Here is a 19,995-nt window from a genome sequence, read left to right as displayed (position 1 = left end):
ATTTTCTTCTTTTATTTTTAAGATTCTACATATACCTGAGATCATAGAATACTTTTCTTTCTCTGTCCTGACCTATTTCACTTAGCATAATGCCTTCAGGGTCCATCCACATTATTGCAAAAAGCAAGATTTCTTATAGCTGAATAATATTCACATATATATGAATATAATTTCTTTATCCATCCATCAATGGATTCTTAGGTTATTTCCATAGTTTGGCTATTGTAAACACTGCTGCAATGAACATGAGGTTGTAGTTATCTTTTTTTGTGTTAGTGTAGCTATATTTATATCAGACAAAATAGACTTTAAGTTAAAAATGGTAAAAAGGAGACAAAGAAGGTCATTATAAAATAATTAAGGGTTAGTGTATCGAGACATCATTGTGTCCTATAATTTCTGTAGGCTTTTTCCCACTTTTTCCCCTCTTTTTTCTCTTTGCTCTTCTGGGTAATTTTCAAAGTCGTATCCCATAGATCACACTGATACTTCTGTGTGGTTGAATCTATTTTTGAAACTGTCTATTGAATTCTTCAGTTCAATTACTGTGTTTTTCAACTCATGTATTTGTTTTTTTTTATCATTCTATTTCTTTGGTTGAACTTCTTATTTTGCTTATGCATTGTTTTCCTAATTTTGTTTAATCGTGTATCTATGTTTCCTTGTAGTTTGCTGAACTTTCTTAAAAGGATTATTTTGAATTCTTTGTCTGACAGTTCATAGATCTCTGTTTCTTTAGGATCAGTTATTAGAGCTTTATTAATTTCCTTTGGTGCTGTCATATTTACCTGATTTTCCATGATCCTTGAGTTCTTACAATATTATCTGCACATTTTAATAATTGGGCTCCAATTCCAGACTTTGTAAGTTTGCTTTGTCAGAGACAGTTCTTCACTAGTCAGTTCAGTTTGGGTTTCTGGGTGTCTGCTGGTATGTCCTTGGGCAAGTGTGTCCTGCTATTACAGTCAATTTTTATGTGCTGCCACTGTTCAAATTCTAAGGATGGAGATGGGGGATTGTGCCACTGGCTGAGAACAGTTGGACAGGACTGCTGGCTTGGTTTCCTATCCAAGTGAAGCTGTAGGATGGGCTCCAGGGTTGCCTGGATTCTCTGGTCCCATTTATTAGATGGCCTGGACTGGGTATACTATTCAGTAGTAGGTGGTGCTATAAATAGCTTCCCTGATATAGCACAGTAGCAGGATGGGACCCAGTTTATTGTTTGGGGACCTGAATCAGGTCAGAGTGTGTACTGAATTCTTTGGTTAGGTGAGGCCACTGATTTTTCTCTTTAGATGGGAGAAATTCTGGGCCATGTTCTCTGTTCAAGTGCCACTTGTACACAGGGCAGCTGAATGGGCTATGTAGCTTCCTGCGTGCTCTGGTTGGGTTCCCTAGTTGCATAGACTAAAGGCTGTAGTCAGCAATAAACAGGGGTGTGAATTAGATTCTCTGAGCACACCAGGAAAAGCAGCTCTAAAGTAGGTACAGATCATTGTTTGAGAACTCAAGCCAACCTGCACCCCAAGTTCCCTAACTGAACAGGGCCATTGGCTTGGCTTTGCCAACTATCAGCTCTGCCTGCCTACTTTGATCGAGTAGCTTGAGTGCCACTGGGCCAGCGTAGTTTCCAGGTATTGTCTCCAAGCCTTATTGGTTAGATGGGACCAGAAAGTACTCTCCACAGCAAGTGGGGCCATGTCTTAGCTCTCTTGCTGGAGTGGGAGGGAAAGGGACTGCTCTAGGCTATTCTAAATTTCCTCAACAGGCTCTGTGGGGGAGGAGAGCTACCTTCAGCCTGGACTGTGAATTAATCCCCCTGCCTGTGCGTATCATGGGAAAGCCCCATGCCTAGGACTGGCTTTTCTGGGGGGTGTTCAGCTCTTTCTGCTCACCTCTTGCCTTGGGTGCCACTACCCACACTGCTTCCAGGAGTTGTCACTAGCCCTTCTGGCCAGATGGGTCCAAAGACTCTCCATGGCGGGTCATACTGATTCAGCTCCTTGCCTGGATGAGGGCAAATGGGGCCCTCAGGTTTGCAAACTTCTCTGTTTGAGCATTAGACTCAGACAAATCTGCATTTTGCTGAGTTCCCTGGTCAGAGTGCACTCCCAGTTTGGTTCTGCAAAGCTTCTGGGTGGGATTACTAATTGGGCATGGCAGGTATGAATTCCACTTGCTGGCTCTTGCAAGCCACTCACCTCTTCTCCATCACAGTCCATATTCCCAGGAGTTGAAACTCACAGATTCTCCTTCAATTCCTGTGGTGAAAGATCAGAGTACGGGCTCCCACAATGCTTGGGGAGTGTTTGTCCTTCTTGGATTCTCTTTTCACAGTGGAGAAACTGGAGGCTCTGGGGAGACCTCTGCAGGGTGCTATGCTGGCCTTGGGGAGGGGCGATGTGGTCACTCTCTGCGTAGTCACTTCTTTTACCCTTCTAATGCAATATTTTGGTTTCTGTGGTGCAGAGGGTGTTTCAGCTTCACCCATGTGTTCTAGGATTCTCTCAGTGGTGTCTGGTTTTCTAATAGTTCTTATTTATGCTTATGACAGGGAGCAAGGTCAGGAAGAACTTACCTTGCCACCTTGGTGATGTTACTGGCCTACTGTATTATTTTTATTATTTTTATGTAGCTGCTGGTGACATGAGATGGAAAGTTCTTTTTTTTTAAATATTTTATTTATTTATTCATGAGAGAGAGAGAGAGAGAGAGAGAGAGGCAGAGACATAGGCAGAGGGAGAAGCAGGCTCCATGCAGAAGCCCGATGTAGGACCCCCATCCCGGGACTCCGGGATCACGCCCTGAGCCAAAGGCAGGCACTCAACTGCTGAGCCACCCAGGCATCCCAAAGATGGAAAGTTCTAATTCTTATGTTTTAATAGCTTCATCTGTTGGGGAGATCCCTCTGGACAAATTAGGTATAAATCAATGGTAACTACCATAGTAAAGTCATGAATAAAATAGTATGGAAGCATAGAACAGGGAGCAACTAGTTGTTTTGGGGTTGGTTAGAAATGGCTTCAGGAAGGTGACCCTTGAATTGAGTCTTGAAGAGTGAGTAGATATTTTCCAGGGGGAGGACATTCCAAAGAGATATGAAACCAGTAAGGAATTCTATTGAAATCACAATAGCGGGCAGCCCGGGTGGCTCAGTGGTTTAGCGCGGCCTCCAGCCCAGGGCGTGATCCTGGAGACCTGGGATCGAGTCCCATGTCGGGATCCCTGCGTGGAGCCTGCTTCTCCCTCTGCCTGTGTCTCTGCCTCTTTCTCTCTGTGTGTCTCTCATGAATAAATAAATAAAATCTTTAAAAAAAATCACAATAACAATACCAATAGTAAAAGTTCAGGTGCATTTCAGGAATGGTGACATGCAGAAGGAGGATAGGAAGTGGTTAAATACATTTGGTGAATAAAACTTGGCATCTAGGGTCCGCATAAGGAAAACAATGGAGTCTGAACTACTATAAGACCATCTTTTGGCAGACCCAAGGTCTGTCTATTAAGTGGGATGTCTGCACTCTTCAGATATTAATTGGAAGTGTGGTCTGGGTTTTCTCCATGACAGGCTGTAAATCTATTTTAGTCAGAGGTTTGCTCTTTTAGATTAATATATAATGTCCTTGAAAGTCCTCAATTCTTTTATTTCTTATTTTTTTTTTCCTTAGAGAAAAGAACGTTCATTAAAAAGCTATATAATAGTGCTGGATATAGTTCATTTTAACAAAGGTCACAGCATTTTTGAGTAGTAAACACCATCACCAGATCTTTCCAGTATCTAGATGTTTGGCAGGCATGCCTCCATCACTGGAATAAATAATTAGAGTTCCAGGGACGTATGACAGCTGTGGGCCTGTGAAGCCTGCGGGTATCTGGGAAGAGCCAGAACATCCCGTTTCTCCTCAACTATAGCCAAGAAAAGAATCAAGACAAAAAGCTCCCTTTTGCTTAAACCAACCAGACTGTTTTTTTTTTTTTTTAAACCAACCAGACTATTGAGCAAGTTTAGAGCTTGCCTTGTCTACTGGTTTCAATTTGGCCTTAGAAACCAAGTGGTAATAGATTTATTTGAGAAGCTACTGTCAAAACCTAAGATTCTTTTCAATTGCAGCTCAGCAGCACCTGGATTCTATTCCTAGAGTATTTCCTTCTGTGATGATAATATCAGCAATTAACACACTTGTATTTATAAAGCTTTATTCTTCAAGGAGTACTCAACCCTTGAGAGAGGTCAGCTAATTAATTTCTGTAATGCTTCAGATTAGACTGTTGCATGTTTTATGACCTTGAAGATTACAGTGGCTATTAAGTCACTAAAATATTAAATCACTTTTGCAAGGACTTCTAGTAAAGAAGCAATAGAAAATAAGCAAAGGACTAAAATACTGGACATTCTGAGAAACGTTTCCATCATTGCCCCAAAGTAGGACCCTCACAGGAGTATCCATTCTATTTTAAGCAAGGAGAACAAAATAAAAAAAATAGAATCCACATTATCAGCAGAGAAATAATATGCTTCCAACATTCTAAGGAAATACACTAATATGAGGTCATCTGAAATTATCCATATCTCTGGAATGCTGAAGATAACTTCTTAGCAGCTCTGAAGTCAGAGTTTGGATAAATATCTTTCTTCTGTGGTCTGGTAGAAAGATCACTGGACCCTGATCCACAAAACCCAGGTGTGAATGTTGTCTTATTAGCTATATGATCCTGGGCAAGATAATTGGTGCCTTGAAATTGCAATTTTCTCAATTCTGAAATTGATATATCAATAACTGCCTGACAGTACACTCTTCTCTTCACCTTAAGAGCCCGCATCCTAGTACCAAGACTCCATCATATTTTATTGGAAACACTACAACTGACTTTTAATTGGTTTCCTCTATTTTATTCTTGTTCTTCTACTGTCTCTTCTCCACATAGCTGTTGGAGTGGTCATTTAAAATCATAATTCAAAGCGTATCATTCTTTTGCCTAAAATCCTCAACTGGTATCCATTTATATTTAGAGTAAAATACAAATTCCTTACCATGGCCTAAAAGACCTGTGTTGTGTTGTTTACTTCCTTGGCCTACTCAAAATTGCTCTCTTAACCTGACTTTAAGTTTTCTAACAATCTGACAACTACTAACCTTTTCTTTCAGCATTCATTCACATGTATACATATTCAACATATACTGGGTGTTTACCCTATGCCAGGCACTGACTAGGTCCTGGGACTAAAGAGCTGAATGAGCTAGGTCTTTGTGGGAAGAAGGGATAAGTAGAAATGTGAAAATCATTATACCAATGCTCTCAGAACAATAAAACCTTTGCCAAGTTTAAACAGGAGCCTTAGTTATTTTATGACCTAAGATTTTTCTTTTATGACAAATAATAGACTTCAATACTTATGATGTGTCTTTAAAATACCTGATTTCTCCAAACACTGCTCCAGCTTTCAGAGTAACCAGAACTTGGGCACCATCAGAACCTCCAAGAACTTGGACTTCTCCTTGCTTGATGATATACATTTCCTTGCCAATTTCTCCCTGTATGCCAAATATAAAGAGGAAATGGTAGTCACTTAACTCTTGACAATTATGTCCCAAATGAAGAAATATAAACTCTTACGAGGAATAAATGTAAGCAGGAAAGCAAGAAACATCAATGTAAAAGTAATGATCTTAAGACTTGAGGTAGTTATAGACATTGGTTGCACATATCATGTGAACAAAAATGATTACGGAAGTGACACTTCCCAACATATAAGCACTGTATGCTACCACTGGACAGGTGAAGATGTTTCAGTCAGCACATTGTTTCAGGAATGGATATGAGTAGAGGAAATAAGTGGTTGCAAGCATAATCACTCAGGCTTTGATGTTCACTGCTATGCTTTGAGGAAGGTGCTTGGTGTATCAAAAGGGCATAGGCTACAGCCATTCAAAGGCCAACTCTACCCTTCTGCCTATAACACTGATGTCTGAGCACAGTAAACCTTTCAGCTATTTTTCTTGTTCCATATTGAAAGGAAAGTGTTAATGCATCAATTGTTTTACTCAGTCTTACTTATCTCTGGGGATTCTTGGAGCCACGGCAGTGACACTTGTTCAAGCCCTGAGAACTAAGCTCCTGGAATGTTCACATAGTCACTGGTTAATAGTGTTATTGTGTATGCCTGGGGCAGTGTGATAGGATGTACCAGGCTGTCAACATTGTTTAATATAAACACAAAGATTTATGATGTATATTTGGAATCTGGTTTGGAGTCTGAATCATGGCTAGTCATGTAGCTATGTGATCAGTACCATTTAACAACTTTTGACCTCTGATGGCCTTCCCTCAGTGGAGACATTTTCTTTTTCTCTTTAGGTCTACAGCGGGAGAGAAAAATGTGTCCTTATGACCCTCTCAGAAGTAGGACCTAGGAAGCATGCACCTGATTTTTCTAGTCTTTATCTACATATAACTTTTTATTCCTATCCTGCACTATATGTGTTGCTATAAGAAATCTTAAGCTATATATGTAACTTTATGTTGAATCGTGCAAATCACTAAACTAATGGGTGGCTGTGGGACCCTTTGAACATCTCTTTTCACTCCAAGATCCAAAAGAATTAATATGCTGAATCGTGCAAATCACTAAACTAATGGGTGGCTGTGGGACCCCCCTTTTTGTGTGGGACCCTTTGAATATCTCTTTTCACTCCAAGATCCAAAAAAATTTAATATGTCTTACAAGAGACCTAAATAGCATATGAGTGAAGAAAAAGTGTTAAATTCTAAATAAGCCAGTTTGTATAATACTAGGCAAACTATTTGGATAATGACACCTGTAAGTCTTCGTGAATTGGATTTTGATTACCCTGAGATATAAAATAATATCATGAATACAATAAATTTACTAACTTGGTTCAGGAAGGGACTGGATTGTTTTTTTTTTAAATTTTTTTTATTGGAGTTCAATTTGCCAACATATAGCATAACACCCAGTGTTCATCCCGTCAAGTGCCCCCCTCAGTGCCCGTCACCCAGTCACCCCAACCCCCCGCCCACCTCCCCTTCCACCACCCCTTGTTCATTTCCCAGAGTTAGGTGTCTCTCATGTTCTGTCTCCCTCTCTGATATTTCCCACTCATTTTCTCTCCATTCCCCTTTATTCCCTTTCACTATTTTTTACATTCCCCAAATGAATGAGACCATATAATGTTTGTCCTTCTCCGATTGACTTACTTCACTCAGCATAATACCCTCCAGTTCCATCCACGTTGAAGCAAATGGTGGATATTTGTTGTTTCTAATGGCTGAGTAATATTCCATTGTATATACAGACCACATCTGTATCCATTCATCTGTCGATGGACATTGTGGCTCCTTCCACAGTTTGCCTATGTTGGACACTGCTACTATAAACATTGGGGTGCAGGTGTCCTGCCATTTCCCTGCATCTGTATCTTTGGGGTAAATCCCCAGCAGTGCAATTGCTGGGTCATAGGGTAGCTCTATTTTTACCTCTGTGAGGAACCTCCACACAGTTTTCCAGAGTGGCTGCACCAGTTCACATTCCCACCAACAGTGCAAGAGGGTTCCCCTTTCTCCACATCTTCTCCAACATCTGTTGTTTCCTGCCTTGTTAATTTTCCCCATTCTCACTGGTGTGAGGTGGTATCTCATTGTGGTTTTGATTTGCATTTCCCCGATGGCAAGTGATGCGGAGCATTTCCTCATGTACTTGTTGGCCATGTCTATGTCTATGTCTTCTTTGGTGAAATTTCTGTTCATGTCTTTTTCCCATTTCATGACTGGATTCTTTGATTCTTTGCTGTTGAGTTTAAGAAGTTCTTTATAGATCTTGGATACTAGCCCTTTATCTGATAGGTCATTTGCAAATATCTTCTCCCATTCTGTAGGTTGTCTTTTAGTTTTATTGACTGCTTCTTTTGCTCTGCAGAAGCTTTTTTATCTTGATTAAGTCCCAATACTTCATTTTGCTTTTGTTTCCCTTGACTTCATAGATGTATCTTGCAAGAAGTTGCTGTAGCCAAGTTCAAAAAGGGTGTTGCCTGTGTTCTCCTCTAGGATTTTGATGGATTCTTGACTCACATTTAGATCTTTCATTCATTTTGAGTTTATCTTTGTCTATGGTGTAAGAGAATGGTCTAGTTTCATTCTTCTACCCGTGGCTGTCCAATTTTCCTAGCACCATTTATTGAAGAGACTGTCCTTTTTCCAGTGGATAGTCTTTCCTGCTTTTTCGAATATTAGTTGACCATAGAGTTGAAGGCCCATTTCTGGGTTCTCTATTCTGTTCCATTGATCTATGTGTCTGTTTTTGTGCCAGTCCCACACTGTCTTGATGATCAGAGCTTTGTAGTACAACTTGAAATCTGGCATTGTGATGCCCCCGGCTCTGGTTTTCTTTTTTAATATTCCTCTGGCTATTCGGAATCTTTTCTGATTCCACACAAATCTTAAGATGATTTGTTCCAACTCTCTGAAGAAAGTCCATGGTATTTTGATAGGGATTGCATTAAACATGTAAATTGCCCTGGGTAACACTGACATTTTCACAATATGAATTCTTCCAATCCAGGAGCATGGAATATTTTTCCGTCTCTTTGTGTCTTCCTCAATTTCTTTCAGAAGTGTTCTGTAGTTTTTAGGGTATAAATCCTTTACCTGTTTGGTTAGGTTTATTCCTAGGTATCTTATGCTTTTGGGTGCAATTGTAAGTGGGATAGACTCCTTAATTTCTCTTTCTTCAGTCTCATTGTTAGTGTATAGAAATGCCTCTGATTTCTGGGCATTGATTTTGTATCCTGCCACGCTGCCAAATTGCTTTATGAGTTCTAGCAATCTTGGGATGCAGTCTTTTGGGTTTTCTAGGTAAGTATCATGTCATCTGCAAAGAGGGAGTTTGACTTCTTCTTTGCCAATTTGAATGCCTTTTATTTCTTTTTGTTGCCTGATTGCTGAGGCTAGGACTTCTAGTACTATATTGAATAGCAGTGGTGGGAGCGGACAGCCTTGTTGTGTTCCTGATCTTAGGGGAAAGGCTCCCAGTGTTTCCCCATTGAGAATATTTGCTGTGGGCTTTTTGTAGATGGCTTTTAAGATGTCAAGGAATGTTCCCTCTATCCCTACACTCTGAAGAGTTTTGATCAGGAATAGATGCTGTATTTTGTCAAATCTTTTCTCTGCATCTATTGAGTGGATCATACGGTTCTTGTTTTTTCTCTTGTTGATGTGATCTATCATGTTGGTTGCTTTACGAGTGTTGGACCAGCCTTGCATCTGGGGATAAATCCCACTTAGTCATGGTGAATAATCTTCTTAATGTACTGTTGGATCCTATTGGCTAGTATCTTGTTGAGAATTTTTGCATCTGTGTTCATCAGGGATATTGGTCTATAATTCTCCTTTTTGGTGGGGTCTTTGTCTGGTTTTGGAATTAAGGTGATACTGGCCTCATAAGATGAGTTTGGAAGTATTCTGTCCCTTTCTATTGTCCAAAACAGCTTTAGTAGAATAGGTATTGTTTCTTTCTTTCTTTTTTTTTTTTTTTAAAGATTTTTTCTATTTATTCATTCATGATAGTCACAGAGGAGAGAGAGAGAGGCAGAGACACAGGCAGAGGGAGAAGCAGGCTCCATGCACCGGGAGCCCGCCGCGGGACCCGATCCCGGGTCTCCAGGATCGCGCCCTGGGCCAAAGGCAGGCGCCAAACCGCTGCGCCACCCAGGGATCCCGGTATTGTTTCTTTAAACGTTTGATAGAATTCCCCTGGGAAGCCATCTGGCCCTGGACTTTCGTGTCTTGGGAGGTTTTTGATGACAGCTTCAATTTCCTCCCTGGTTATTGGTCTGTTCAGATTTTCTATTTCTTCCTCTTCCAGTTTTGGTAGTTTGTGGTTTTCCAGAAATGTGTCCATTTCTTCTAGATTGCCTAATTTATTGGCATATAGCTGTTCATAATATGTTTTTAAAATCCTTTGTATTTTCTTGATATTGGTTGTGCTCTCTCCTTTTTCAATCGTAATTTTATTAATTTGAGTCTTTTCTCTTTTGTTTTTAATAGGGTTGCTAATGGTTTATCTATCTTATTAATTCTTTCAAAGAACCAACTCCTGGTTTTGTTAATCTGTTCCACAGTTCTTCTGGTCTCTATTTCATTGAGTTCTGCTCGAATCTTTATTAACTCTCTTCTTCTGCTTGGTGTAGGTTTTATTTGCTGTTCTTTCTCCAATTCCTTTAGGTGCAAGGTTAGCTTATGTATTTGAGTTTTTTCCAATTTTTTGAGGGATGCTTGTATTGCGATGTATTTCCCTCTTAGAACTGCTTTTGCTGTATCCCAAATATTTTGAATGGTTGTATCTTCATTCTCATTAGTTTCCATGAATCTTTTTAATTCTTCTCTAATATTCTGATTGAAATTTTCATCTTTTAGCAGGATGATCTTTAACCTACACATGTTTGAATTTCTTCCAAATTTCTTCTTGTGATTGAGTTCAAGTTTCAAAGCATTATAGTCTGAAAATAAGTAGGGGACAATCCCAATCTTTTGGTATTGGTTGAGACCTGATTTGTGACCCCAGTCTATTCTGGAGAAAGTTCCATGTGCAGTTGAGAAGAATGTGTATTCAGCTGTGTTTGGATGTAAAATTCTGTGAATACCTGTAAAATCCATCTGGTCCAGTTTATCATTTAAAGCTCTCGTTTCTTTGGAGATGTTGTGCTTAGAAGATCTGTCATTTGTAAAAGCGCTGTTAAAGTCTCAGGACTGGGTTATTTGAATTCACTAAATATTCTTGTTAGCCATGTTTTCAAAAGATTAGCATACATTGAAATTAACTCAGGATTAAACAATGTTGATTATAGTTTATGTTATATGATGGCTGAGACAATGTTTACTTTGTTCTAGTACCGAGCATAGGACTTATGATATAGGCACTCATTTATGAATGAGGGAAACCATTTTCTGGGAAGTTTTGAAGTCCTTTAATACAAAGGGTTGTTCTCCTCCCCACCCCCCCTTTTAAGATTTATTTACTTGATAGACACACACACACACACACACACACACACAGAGGGACAGTGGAAGCACAAGTGAGGGGAGGGGCAGAGGGAGAGAATCTCAAGGAGATGCCCTGATGAGTGCAGAGCCCCACAAAGGTCAGATATTCAACTGATTGAGCCACTCAAGCACCCTGGTTGCGTTCCTTTCCTGAACAATAATTTCTTGTCATATTATAATTGTTAGGTTGAATTTCAGACTCTACCTCTTAGTTAATATCTGCGACATTGAATTTCTCATTTTATCTTCCCATTACTTTTATGAGGAGGGTAAGGGAAGACTATTATTTCCATTTATAGTAAGAAAAATAAAGGCACAGGTGAGGCCAGTTGACTAGCCAAAGCTCTATGACAATAATTAGAAGCAAAAGGAAGCCTAGAATATGCATCTCCTAACAGTGCAATGCAAGAAGTATTTTTAAATTTTGCGTTGTGCAGAATATTAAGCATGTATTTATTCATAAAGATAGATCAAAGTAGAAATTCCAAGACAGATGGATCTTATTATAGTTATTTCCATAATATCAATGTTAATAACAACACCTTACATTTGCATAGTATTTTAAAAAATCATAAGAATATCTGATATTTGCATTGTTTCTTATTTCAGTACCTGCATTTGCTCTATCAGAACATGCTACTTTATAACTGCAAAGCATCTTCATGGACCTTAACTCATTTAATTCTTGCAAAAATCCCAGTGAGGTCAAAGATATTTAAAAATTGGTAGCAGAGTCTTGAAAAGTTAAGTGTCTTGAGCAAATTTATAAGGTTGACAGATGATAGCATTAGAACTAGCAGCACCTATGTCATCTGACTTTAGAATATATATATATAGATAGATCATATCTAATGATAAATCCAGTATCAATGCCAGTCTCTTAAAAACCAATAAAATAGCTATGAATTATTTTAAAAAAGTGTCTGAATATTAGTTTTCCAAGAGATACTCCAGGAAGAAATGATTATGAGAGGGTCATATTCCTTATTCTTTGCATGAAGTAATTCTAAGGAACTGGAATGATTTTTCAAAGGCAGTTATTACAATTGGCTGGAAGTAGAAGTACATAATGGGTATTTAAATATAGTTCAGCACTTTTAATTATTTTTTAATGATCATTTCAATAATTTTCCAAGGAGATCTGGCATAATCAACCAACCAAAACTTCCACGATTTCTTGCATATTTCTAGGCTAATTTAAGCCTTTCCTGCAAGTTTAATTAGCATTCAAATGAGGTAGACATTCCTCAGAGAACAAGGTCTGACAGCACGTGCAAAATAAGATCAAACCAAGCTTTTGTGGTTGGTTTATGTACTAATTTGGAGAAAGTGTAGAAATGCAAGAGCTTCATGTAGAATGAGGTAACCAGTGAGAGTACTTCAAATTTTCAGGGTTCCTGTGTAGAAGGAATATATTCAAGGCTAGCAGAGGCATTCTGACACTCAGATTAATTCTTACAGTTAATTCTAGGAAAATTCCCAAATACTCTTTCAAATAGCTCAAACTACCCATTCAGTATGTTTAGGACTCATCTTGAAGAATAGGCAGGTCAGCAAACTTAGTCCCTTAGTCCCAATTGATATTTCTTCAATTATTAAGGCAACTGCCAATAGAATGAGTTTTTTCCTTCCTGTTTCCTACAGTGATTTGTGGAAATGATAAGCAAAAACAAAGCTGAATTTAACAACTTTTCATCTCTGTCAAGATCTACAATGAATTAAATCCTCTTCTTTTAAAAACAAAAGAAAAGAAATGTGGTAGGTAGTCTCATGTCTTCTCATTTCTGCTATTCCTCTACTTACTCCTTTTCTTCCCTCATTTGTGTTCACTGATCTGTTTTTATTATTGAGTCTGGATTTATGTGAGGAAGAAATTAGAAATGAGAAGGCTGTATCCTACTCTGTATTTCACACTTTGTTAAGCAAATTTGCACTGCTTAGGGGCATGGGTGCTAAAGTTTCTATGAGTTATCTCAATTTCCAGTCCCTGCTGTTATTGGAACAAATTGAAAGGCCATTTTGGTGCATTAAGGCCATGTCATTCCAAATGTACCACTGCCCCAAAGGGTTCCTTAATCTGAGCTGTGGTTTGTATTTCTCATTTCAATGAAAATGATTTCATATCACCTTACCTGCATACTTTTAACTTGGACTAATTTGTATGGGATTGCATATTCTTAGTTTCTGTTATATCACAATCTCTCCTCCATTTTTCCTCATTTACCTCTGATAGTTCCTGATTCTTCTTTGACCTCCTCCATAAAGAGTGGTATTTTCCAAAGTTATAGGTCTTGGCTCTCTTCTTTTACCTTTCTTGAGCTTCTAATGAAGTTGGTTTCCAAATGTCAGTTCCCAAGATTTACCTCTAGTTCTATCCTCTCTCACAGACTAGACTGATTTCTACCTGTGCCTACCCAGATGCCTTGAAGTACCTTATACTCTTGACTTTTTTTACACCATCATCCCAGTTGATCACTTGCTTCCGTTCTGTGAATATGCCAACCTCTGTCCTGCCTCAAGGCTCTAAGTCTTCATGTAAGATGTTGTCCTCTCCACTTTATTACTAAAGAAATATTTCTCTTTATATTTTATAAAGGTCATGGCTGACAGCCCGACAACCTCCCCGTTTCTCAACACCCAAGTCTAAATAAATGCTATTGTCATCAAATGTAATATAGTATGATGTCAATTTTATAAAATAAGCTTTATCCATCAATCAGTATAAAAAGATAGACTGGAGTGTATGAATAGTGGTTATTTCTGGGTGGTGGAATTTCTGTCTGTATGCTTTTATGTGTTTTCCATTTAGAAAATAACAATCATGTATCACTTTTGTAATCATAAACATTGCATTAAAATTGGAAAGAATGTGGCATTAATTATCCACTAATTGGGAGAGCTAAGTGGAGGTAACTGATAGCTTGCTGAAGACATAAAAAGGGCAGAACCACCTTTCACTTCTCTTTTTTCTCCACTTTAAATATTTGGCATTAATGGTGTGTAATGATTGATGATTTACATTTATACAGTACAACTTTTCAGACTACCCACACTTATATCCTACAAGTAATGAAATCCATATTGTCTTGTTCCATTTTGAACTTTGAGAATACATTACTCTTTTATAAAACTGTATAATTATTTCTATATTATGGAATTCATCCCGGAAATTCTGTTTAAACTATGCTCTTGACCTATGTCTGAACTCCTTAAATGTACTTATGCACTGGTTGTGCATTCGAAAGATAGCATGCACTCACCTTTTTGCAGACAAAGTCACCAGGCAAATAAACAGTGGATTTCAATCTTAGCAGCATGTCATAAATCATCTGTGTATCACAACCCTAAGGAAAAAAATAACAAAGAGAAAAATAGTTCTTACAGATACAGCTACAAAGACAACATTCCAAACAATTTTAAAATGACATGAAAATAGAGAGTAATAAAAGTTGTCTGTATTAACACTAAAATATTAATTAATTGCCAATGGATATGGACTTGTTTTGACCCAAAATTTAGAAAAAAAAATACCTACAGTGTGAATGCAAGACTTTGGATCCTGGTCAAACAGATTTGGGTTTTAATCTTGTTTCTACTACAGATTAAAGATTCCATAGTAATCTTTTCTAGTCTGTTAAATGGGAGTAAAAAGGGTATATTTAAGAACAGTAAAATTTTACTTATGTAAAACTTAACATAATGCTTAATGATAGCTATTAATGATTATGGTAATATCATAGTGATAATAAATTGATTATTAGTATTAAGACTGACCTACATCAAAATAAAAATCTGAATATTTTCTTTTTTATAACTTCTTTCATACTATTGTTAAATATTATTTAACTTTCTAAGCTTGTATGTTTTTCTTCACCAACTTATTTATTATCTTCTTTTTTTTCTAAATATTTTGTTTATTTATTCATGAGAGACAGAGAGAGAGAGGCAGAGACACAGGCAAAGGGAGAAGCAGGCTCCATGCAAGGAGCCCGATGTGGGATTCGACCCCAGGAATCCAGGATCACACCCTGAGCCAAAGGCAGGCGCTCAACCACTAAGCCACTCAGGCGTCCCTATTTATTATCTTCTTAAAGGCAGTGTAACTGTACATAATAGATACAAAAGCAACATCTGTTGAGTGAATGATGTTCATATCCACTTTAATAGTGTAAGAGACACATCTGATTTATTAGAATATATGCATATATTTGTGTTGTGCCTAAAGAATTATATTTTATCTAAAAAAAGAATTATAATTTGTGTATATGAAAGGCTAAAGAAAAATTGATAGATGCTTCAAAAATGTCACTTTACATAGTGGTTTTGCATATTTTGCTTTCACCAAATATGTTTATTTTTCTCTCAGAGCTGCTCACATGTAGCTGCTTTCCTTTTGTGGTTGGTCCTGCCTACCCCTTAGGGGAATTATTATTTTGTGGAAAACTAATCATGGTCAGTAGCAGAGGAAGGCGGAGGAGATGCAAAGGGCGTGCTCCCAATTTGTGGATTGGATAATCATTCTTTCAGCAATCACCAGTTTTTCAAAATGATTTCAGTTAACAAACACTTGACCTAGATCCATCTGAAATTTAGACTTCAGGGTTGCTTGACTGATAAGGAAAGTTAATAATTTATGATTGAAGTATCTTCACATAGCCATTGGTGAGGAGCATTCAAATGAAATTGAAGTTAGAATTTAAAAAATTTATGTGAGAAAGTACAGCTTTTGGTTATCCAGGATAGAAAAAAAAGGCCAAGGCTGACAGAAATACCTTCTTAATACAGCCCAACAAATATTGATGAAAAGCTGCTGTGAGCAAGCCTTTGTACATGGCCTTGGAGCTATGAAAGATGAAAGAGAGTAAGCTAGTTGGGATGATGTTTTAAGTAAACAGGCTGTAATTGATGGCAGAAGTGAATCATGTCATAAGACATTCCAGGTAAACATCCATAATACTTTTGAGAGGAGGGGTAGTTAATACTTCCTCACAGTGGGGACAGGAGAGAGGGGGAGCATCAAGAAATTGCTCATGTGGATAACACAATTCGAGTCAGTTGAAGATGAGAATGATTTGTATTTGCAGAAACATAGAAAGATCCTTTTAGGTATAGGGAGATTTACCTTTTCTTTCCTTGTTATGTATTTGTTCTGTGCAAGGCATGTGATTTTTATTTATATTTGTTTCATTTTTACCATGTGTCATAGGTTGCCATATTTACTAAAGCAAATGATAAACATTAATTTCTTTCTAAAAATTGTGGTTATTTTTAGTAAAAATTCTCTAAATATATGGCTCATGTGTTTGATTTCTTTCTTCTTTTTAGATTTTATTTGAGAGAGAGAGAGAGAATGAGGGTAGGTGCGAGCAAGCAGACTCCCATGCTGAGATTGAAGCAGGGCTCCATCTTATGACCCTGAGATCATGACTCTAGCTGAACTCAAAAGTGGGGTGTTTAATTGACTGAGCCACCCAGGCACTCCATCATGTGCCTGATTTCTGTTAAAACTGTCATTAGTTCAGAGTAATTTCAGTTTGGAAACTGGTATTCTGATCACTCAGAACTCTTAGAAAAAACACAAATAAACTTTGTGCTCATCTTAGAATCTTCCCCACTAAAGAAAGTTCATGTTCTTGATGTTTTAGAGAAAACGTACTAGAAATATACTTGGAAGTTCTTAAGCATAAACATGTTTGGAATATCATTATAATAAAGCTAGCTCTCAATCATTCATAACCATGGAGAAGAATAACACTTTAAATGATCAGAAACAGAAGATCTTTTTAAAAATTATTTATTTATTTATTCATGAGAGACACACAGAGAGAGAGGCAGAGACACAGGCTGAGGGAGAAGCAGGCTCCATGCAGGGAGCCCGATGTGGGACTCGATCCTGGGAGCCCAGGATCATGCCCTGGGCCGAAGGCAGATGCTATAACCGCTGAGCCACCCAGGCAACCCAGAAACAGAAGATCTAAAAAAACCCCCCACTTTTCTTGTGCATTTTGATTTTTTTTGGCATTAATTTTTACAAACCTAATTATAATTTGTAGGCCTAAATAAAGTTTTCATTTCTTGAACAATTCCTATTGGAATGAACTTTGATGAAAATTCCCAGTTGTATTAAATTGTATTCATAGGAGTTATTAATGATTTTAAATGTTTTCTTATGACCATAATTCTTGTTCTTTTTTTTTTTTTTTAAATTTTATTTATTTATGATAGTCACACAGAGAGAGAGAGAGGCAGAAACACAGGCAGAGGGAGAAGCAGGCTCCATGCACCGGGAGCCTGACGTGGGATTCGATCCCGGGTCTCCAGGATCGCGCCCTGGGCCAAAGGCAGGCGCCAAACCGCTGCGCCACCCAGGGATCCCCCATAATTCTTGTTCTATAAATGCACAGAGATGTGTGTGGCAGTATTGTTTTCAGTACTGAAAAAATTGGAAACAACATAATGTCAATCTGTGGACAGATAAAAATATTGAAGATTTGCAGGCTGGAATACCATAGAGTGGTTAAAGTAAGTAAATCAGATCTTTCTCTGTATGACTGAACTTGACAAAAATTGGGCTGCACACAAAGCAAGCTGTAGAATATATTCAATATGACTCTAGCTATGAAAACACTACACAAAATAGTCATTGATGTTTGCATAGGTATAAAGTAAAATAAAAATGAGGACTGGAAGGATACTCTTGAAATCATCTTAGTGGCCACCTCTGCAGAGGGTGGGAGAATGGAACTGGGGTGAAGAACTGATGAGATGTCAGCTTGACTTTTATTAATTTTAATCAAAATAAAGTAAAACACACATCCCAAGATCATTTGTAGGAAAAGAATGCCCTTTGAGGAGGAACACATTTCATCTTTTCTCTTCTATCCTTCAGGTTAGTTCACTGGCAGAAAGCACTAATAAAGGAAACTCAATCCATGAAAGTGCTAGACCAAGCTAGGAGATGGGCTCTAAAATAGATAAGCAAACAATTATTGCTTTCCTCAGTAGAAATGTGCAAGTGCTTACATGAATAACTTTTAGCTTATAGCTTGGATTTCTGCAGAGAAAAACATCTGAACTGTTATAAATATGAATTTTTATTAACATATTTGCATAAAATATGTATCAATTTATGTAAATGGAACATAGCAGCTGTATGTAATGAAAATTTAGTTTAAATTTTATCAATTAAGTGATTCTGTCCCCTAACTGCTTTATGGACAGGTGTCATTGGCCTTGGGGCAGCTCTGATAAAGAACTATGTCTTCTCATCCTTACTTAGGCTTAGTAAATAAAGTTTGCATTTTGCAGTTGTTATTATAGTTTATGTGTCTAACAACAATTATTTCTGCCCCATCCCTGAAAATGATTAATTTTTTGAGATACAATTTGCTCCTTTATTGTGTGATTAAAAAGAATTACAAACCAGGGCTAGTGTTTTTTCTTTGTAATGCAGCTCCATCTCCTTTATAGAGGCCATTTGGAAATTTTCTGATTTACAGAAAGTCAGAGCACAGTCATTATTTCATAAATGTCTTTAATATAAAGTGAGAGTGCCTAAGTATCAACATTAACATTATATTAATAACATTTGTATTAAATTTTATTATTTTCTTATCTTTACCTGTTTTATTATTTCAACCTTCCTGTGATGCTTGGCACTGATTAATATGTTATCACTCCTGGTTTTTAGAGGAGGTATGGAAGCTCAGAAGGTCTACTGACTACTTCCCTAAGGTCACACATGCAATAGATGCCAGGGAAAGGGAATCACCAGAGTTTGTGTGTTGTCTTTTAAATCTACATTCTGAACAACTGAGCACAAGATCTGTGCATTACTCACTTCTGTACCTTCAATGTCTCACCACTGTTTGGGGCATGCTAGGCACTAAATAAATATGTGCTGATATGTAAAATGAAGTTGTTAGAGATTATTCCATTTTCAATGATGGGAAATTTAGTGCTATGTAAATGTGTATTACATACTTGAATAAAGATTTTGGAGATTTGAATGGAGTCAGGAAAAATTCTATTTTTATATATCTATTTATTTTATTATTATTATTTTTATTTATTTGGGAGAGAGAGAGAGAGCATGTGAGCCAGGGGAGCAAGAAAGAGAGACTCTCAAGCAGACTCTCTGCTGAGCATGGACCCTGACAAGGTGTGGAGGGATGGGGGTGGAATGGCAGGTTCCATCCTACAACCCATGAGATCATGATCTGAACTGAAGTAAAGAGTTCGTTGCTCAGCTGACAGAGGCACCCAGGGGCCCCTGTATTTTTTTATTTTACTCAAAACATAGCATATAGATTAGATGGTAATTCCTGTACTCAGAATGTTCTTTCAAAAACGCCAGGCTCTGAGGGCACTTGAGTGGTTCAGTTAAGCATCTGCCTTTGGCTTGGGTTATGATCCTGGAGTCCTGGGGTAAAGCCCCAAGTCAGTCTCCCTGCTCAGCGAGGAGTCTGGCTCTCCCTCTGCCTCCTGTCCCCCCCTTGTGTTTTCTCTTGCTTGCTCTGCTCTCTCAAATAAATAAATAAATAAATAAATAAATAAATAAATAAATAAATAAATAAGTCTTTAAAAAAATGCCAAGCTCTGAACACAAATCAAGAGCTGGTAAAATTTATTTTTGGACCTTCTGAGTCCTATAGGATTTCTCCATTTCTAGTCTTATTCCTGCTTAAGTTCTTTGAAACAGAACTTAAGATATTATCAGTAACATAACTCACCATGACTTTAAGTTTCTCTTAAGTCTAAACAATAAGTCTTCATGGTTTTTCCCAATTCAGCCTTATTTATTTTTTAAATTTATTTTAAAAGGAAATGCTTTATCTCATCTTAAACTCCATTCCGATTAAGCAAGTGATGGGTGATATGTGTAGAGCAGGGAATTCTGAATCCGGTTGCCCATGCTATTGACTATGCCAGTCATGT

General features: G+C 37.7%; 1 protein-coding gene across 11 annotated transcripts in view; it reads right to left on the bottom strand.

Annotated features, from left to right (window-relative positions):
• Positions 1-19,995, bottom strand: part of CNGB3 (cyclic nucleotide gated channel subunit beta 3) — a 245,871-nt gene that overhangs the window by 22,912 nt on the left and 202,964 nt on the right. For all 11 annotated transcript variants that reach the window (XR_013366986.1, XR_013366987.1, XM_077876333.1 and 8 more), the window contains 2 exons: positions 14,319-14,402; positions 5,416-5,534 (listed from right to left, as the gene is read on the bottom strand). Coding sequence is in view for 9 of the 11 variants with exons in the window: in XM_077876333.1 (XP_077732459.1) it covers positions 5,416-5,534; positions 14,319-14,402 (203 nt within the window). In the remaining 2 variants the exon portion in view is untranslated. The remainder of the gene's footprint in view (positions 1-5,415; positions 5,535-14,318; positions 14,403-19,995) is intronic.

Source organism: Canis aureus, chromosome 28, assembly GCF_053574225.1.
Source record: "Canis aureus isolate CA01 chromosome 28, VMU_Caureus_v.1.0, whole genome shotgun sequence".
Taxonomy (NCBI): Eukaryota; Metazoa; Chordata; class Mammalia; order Carnivora; family Canidae; genus Canis; species Canis aureus.
This window is presented reverse-complemented; position numbering and strand designations above follow the sequence as displayed.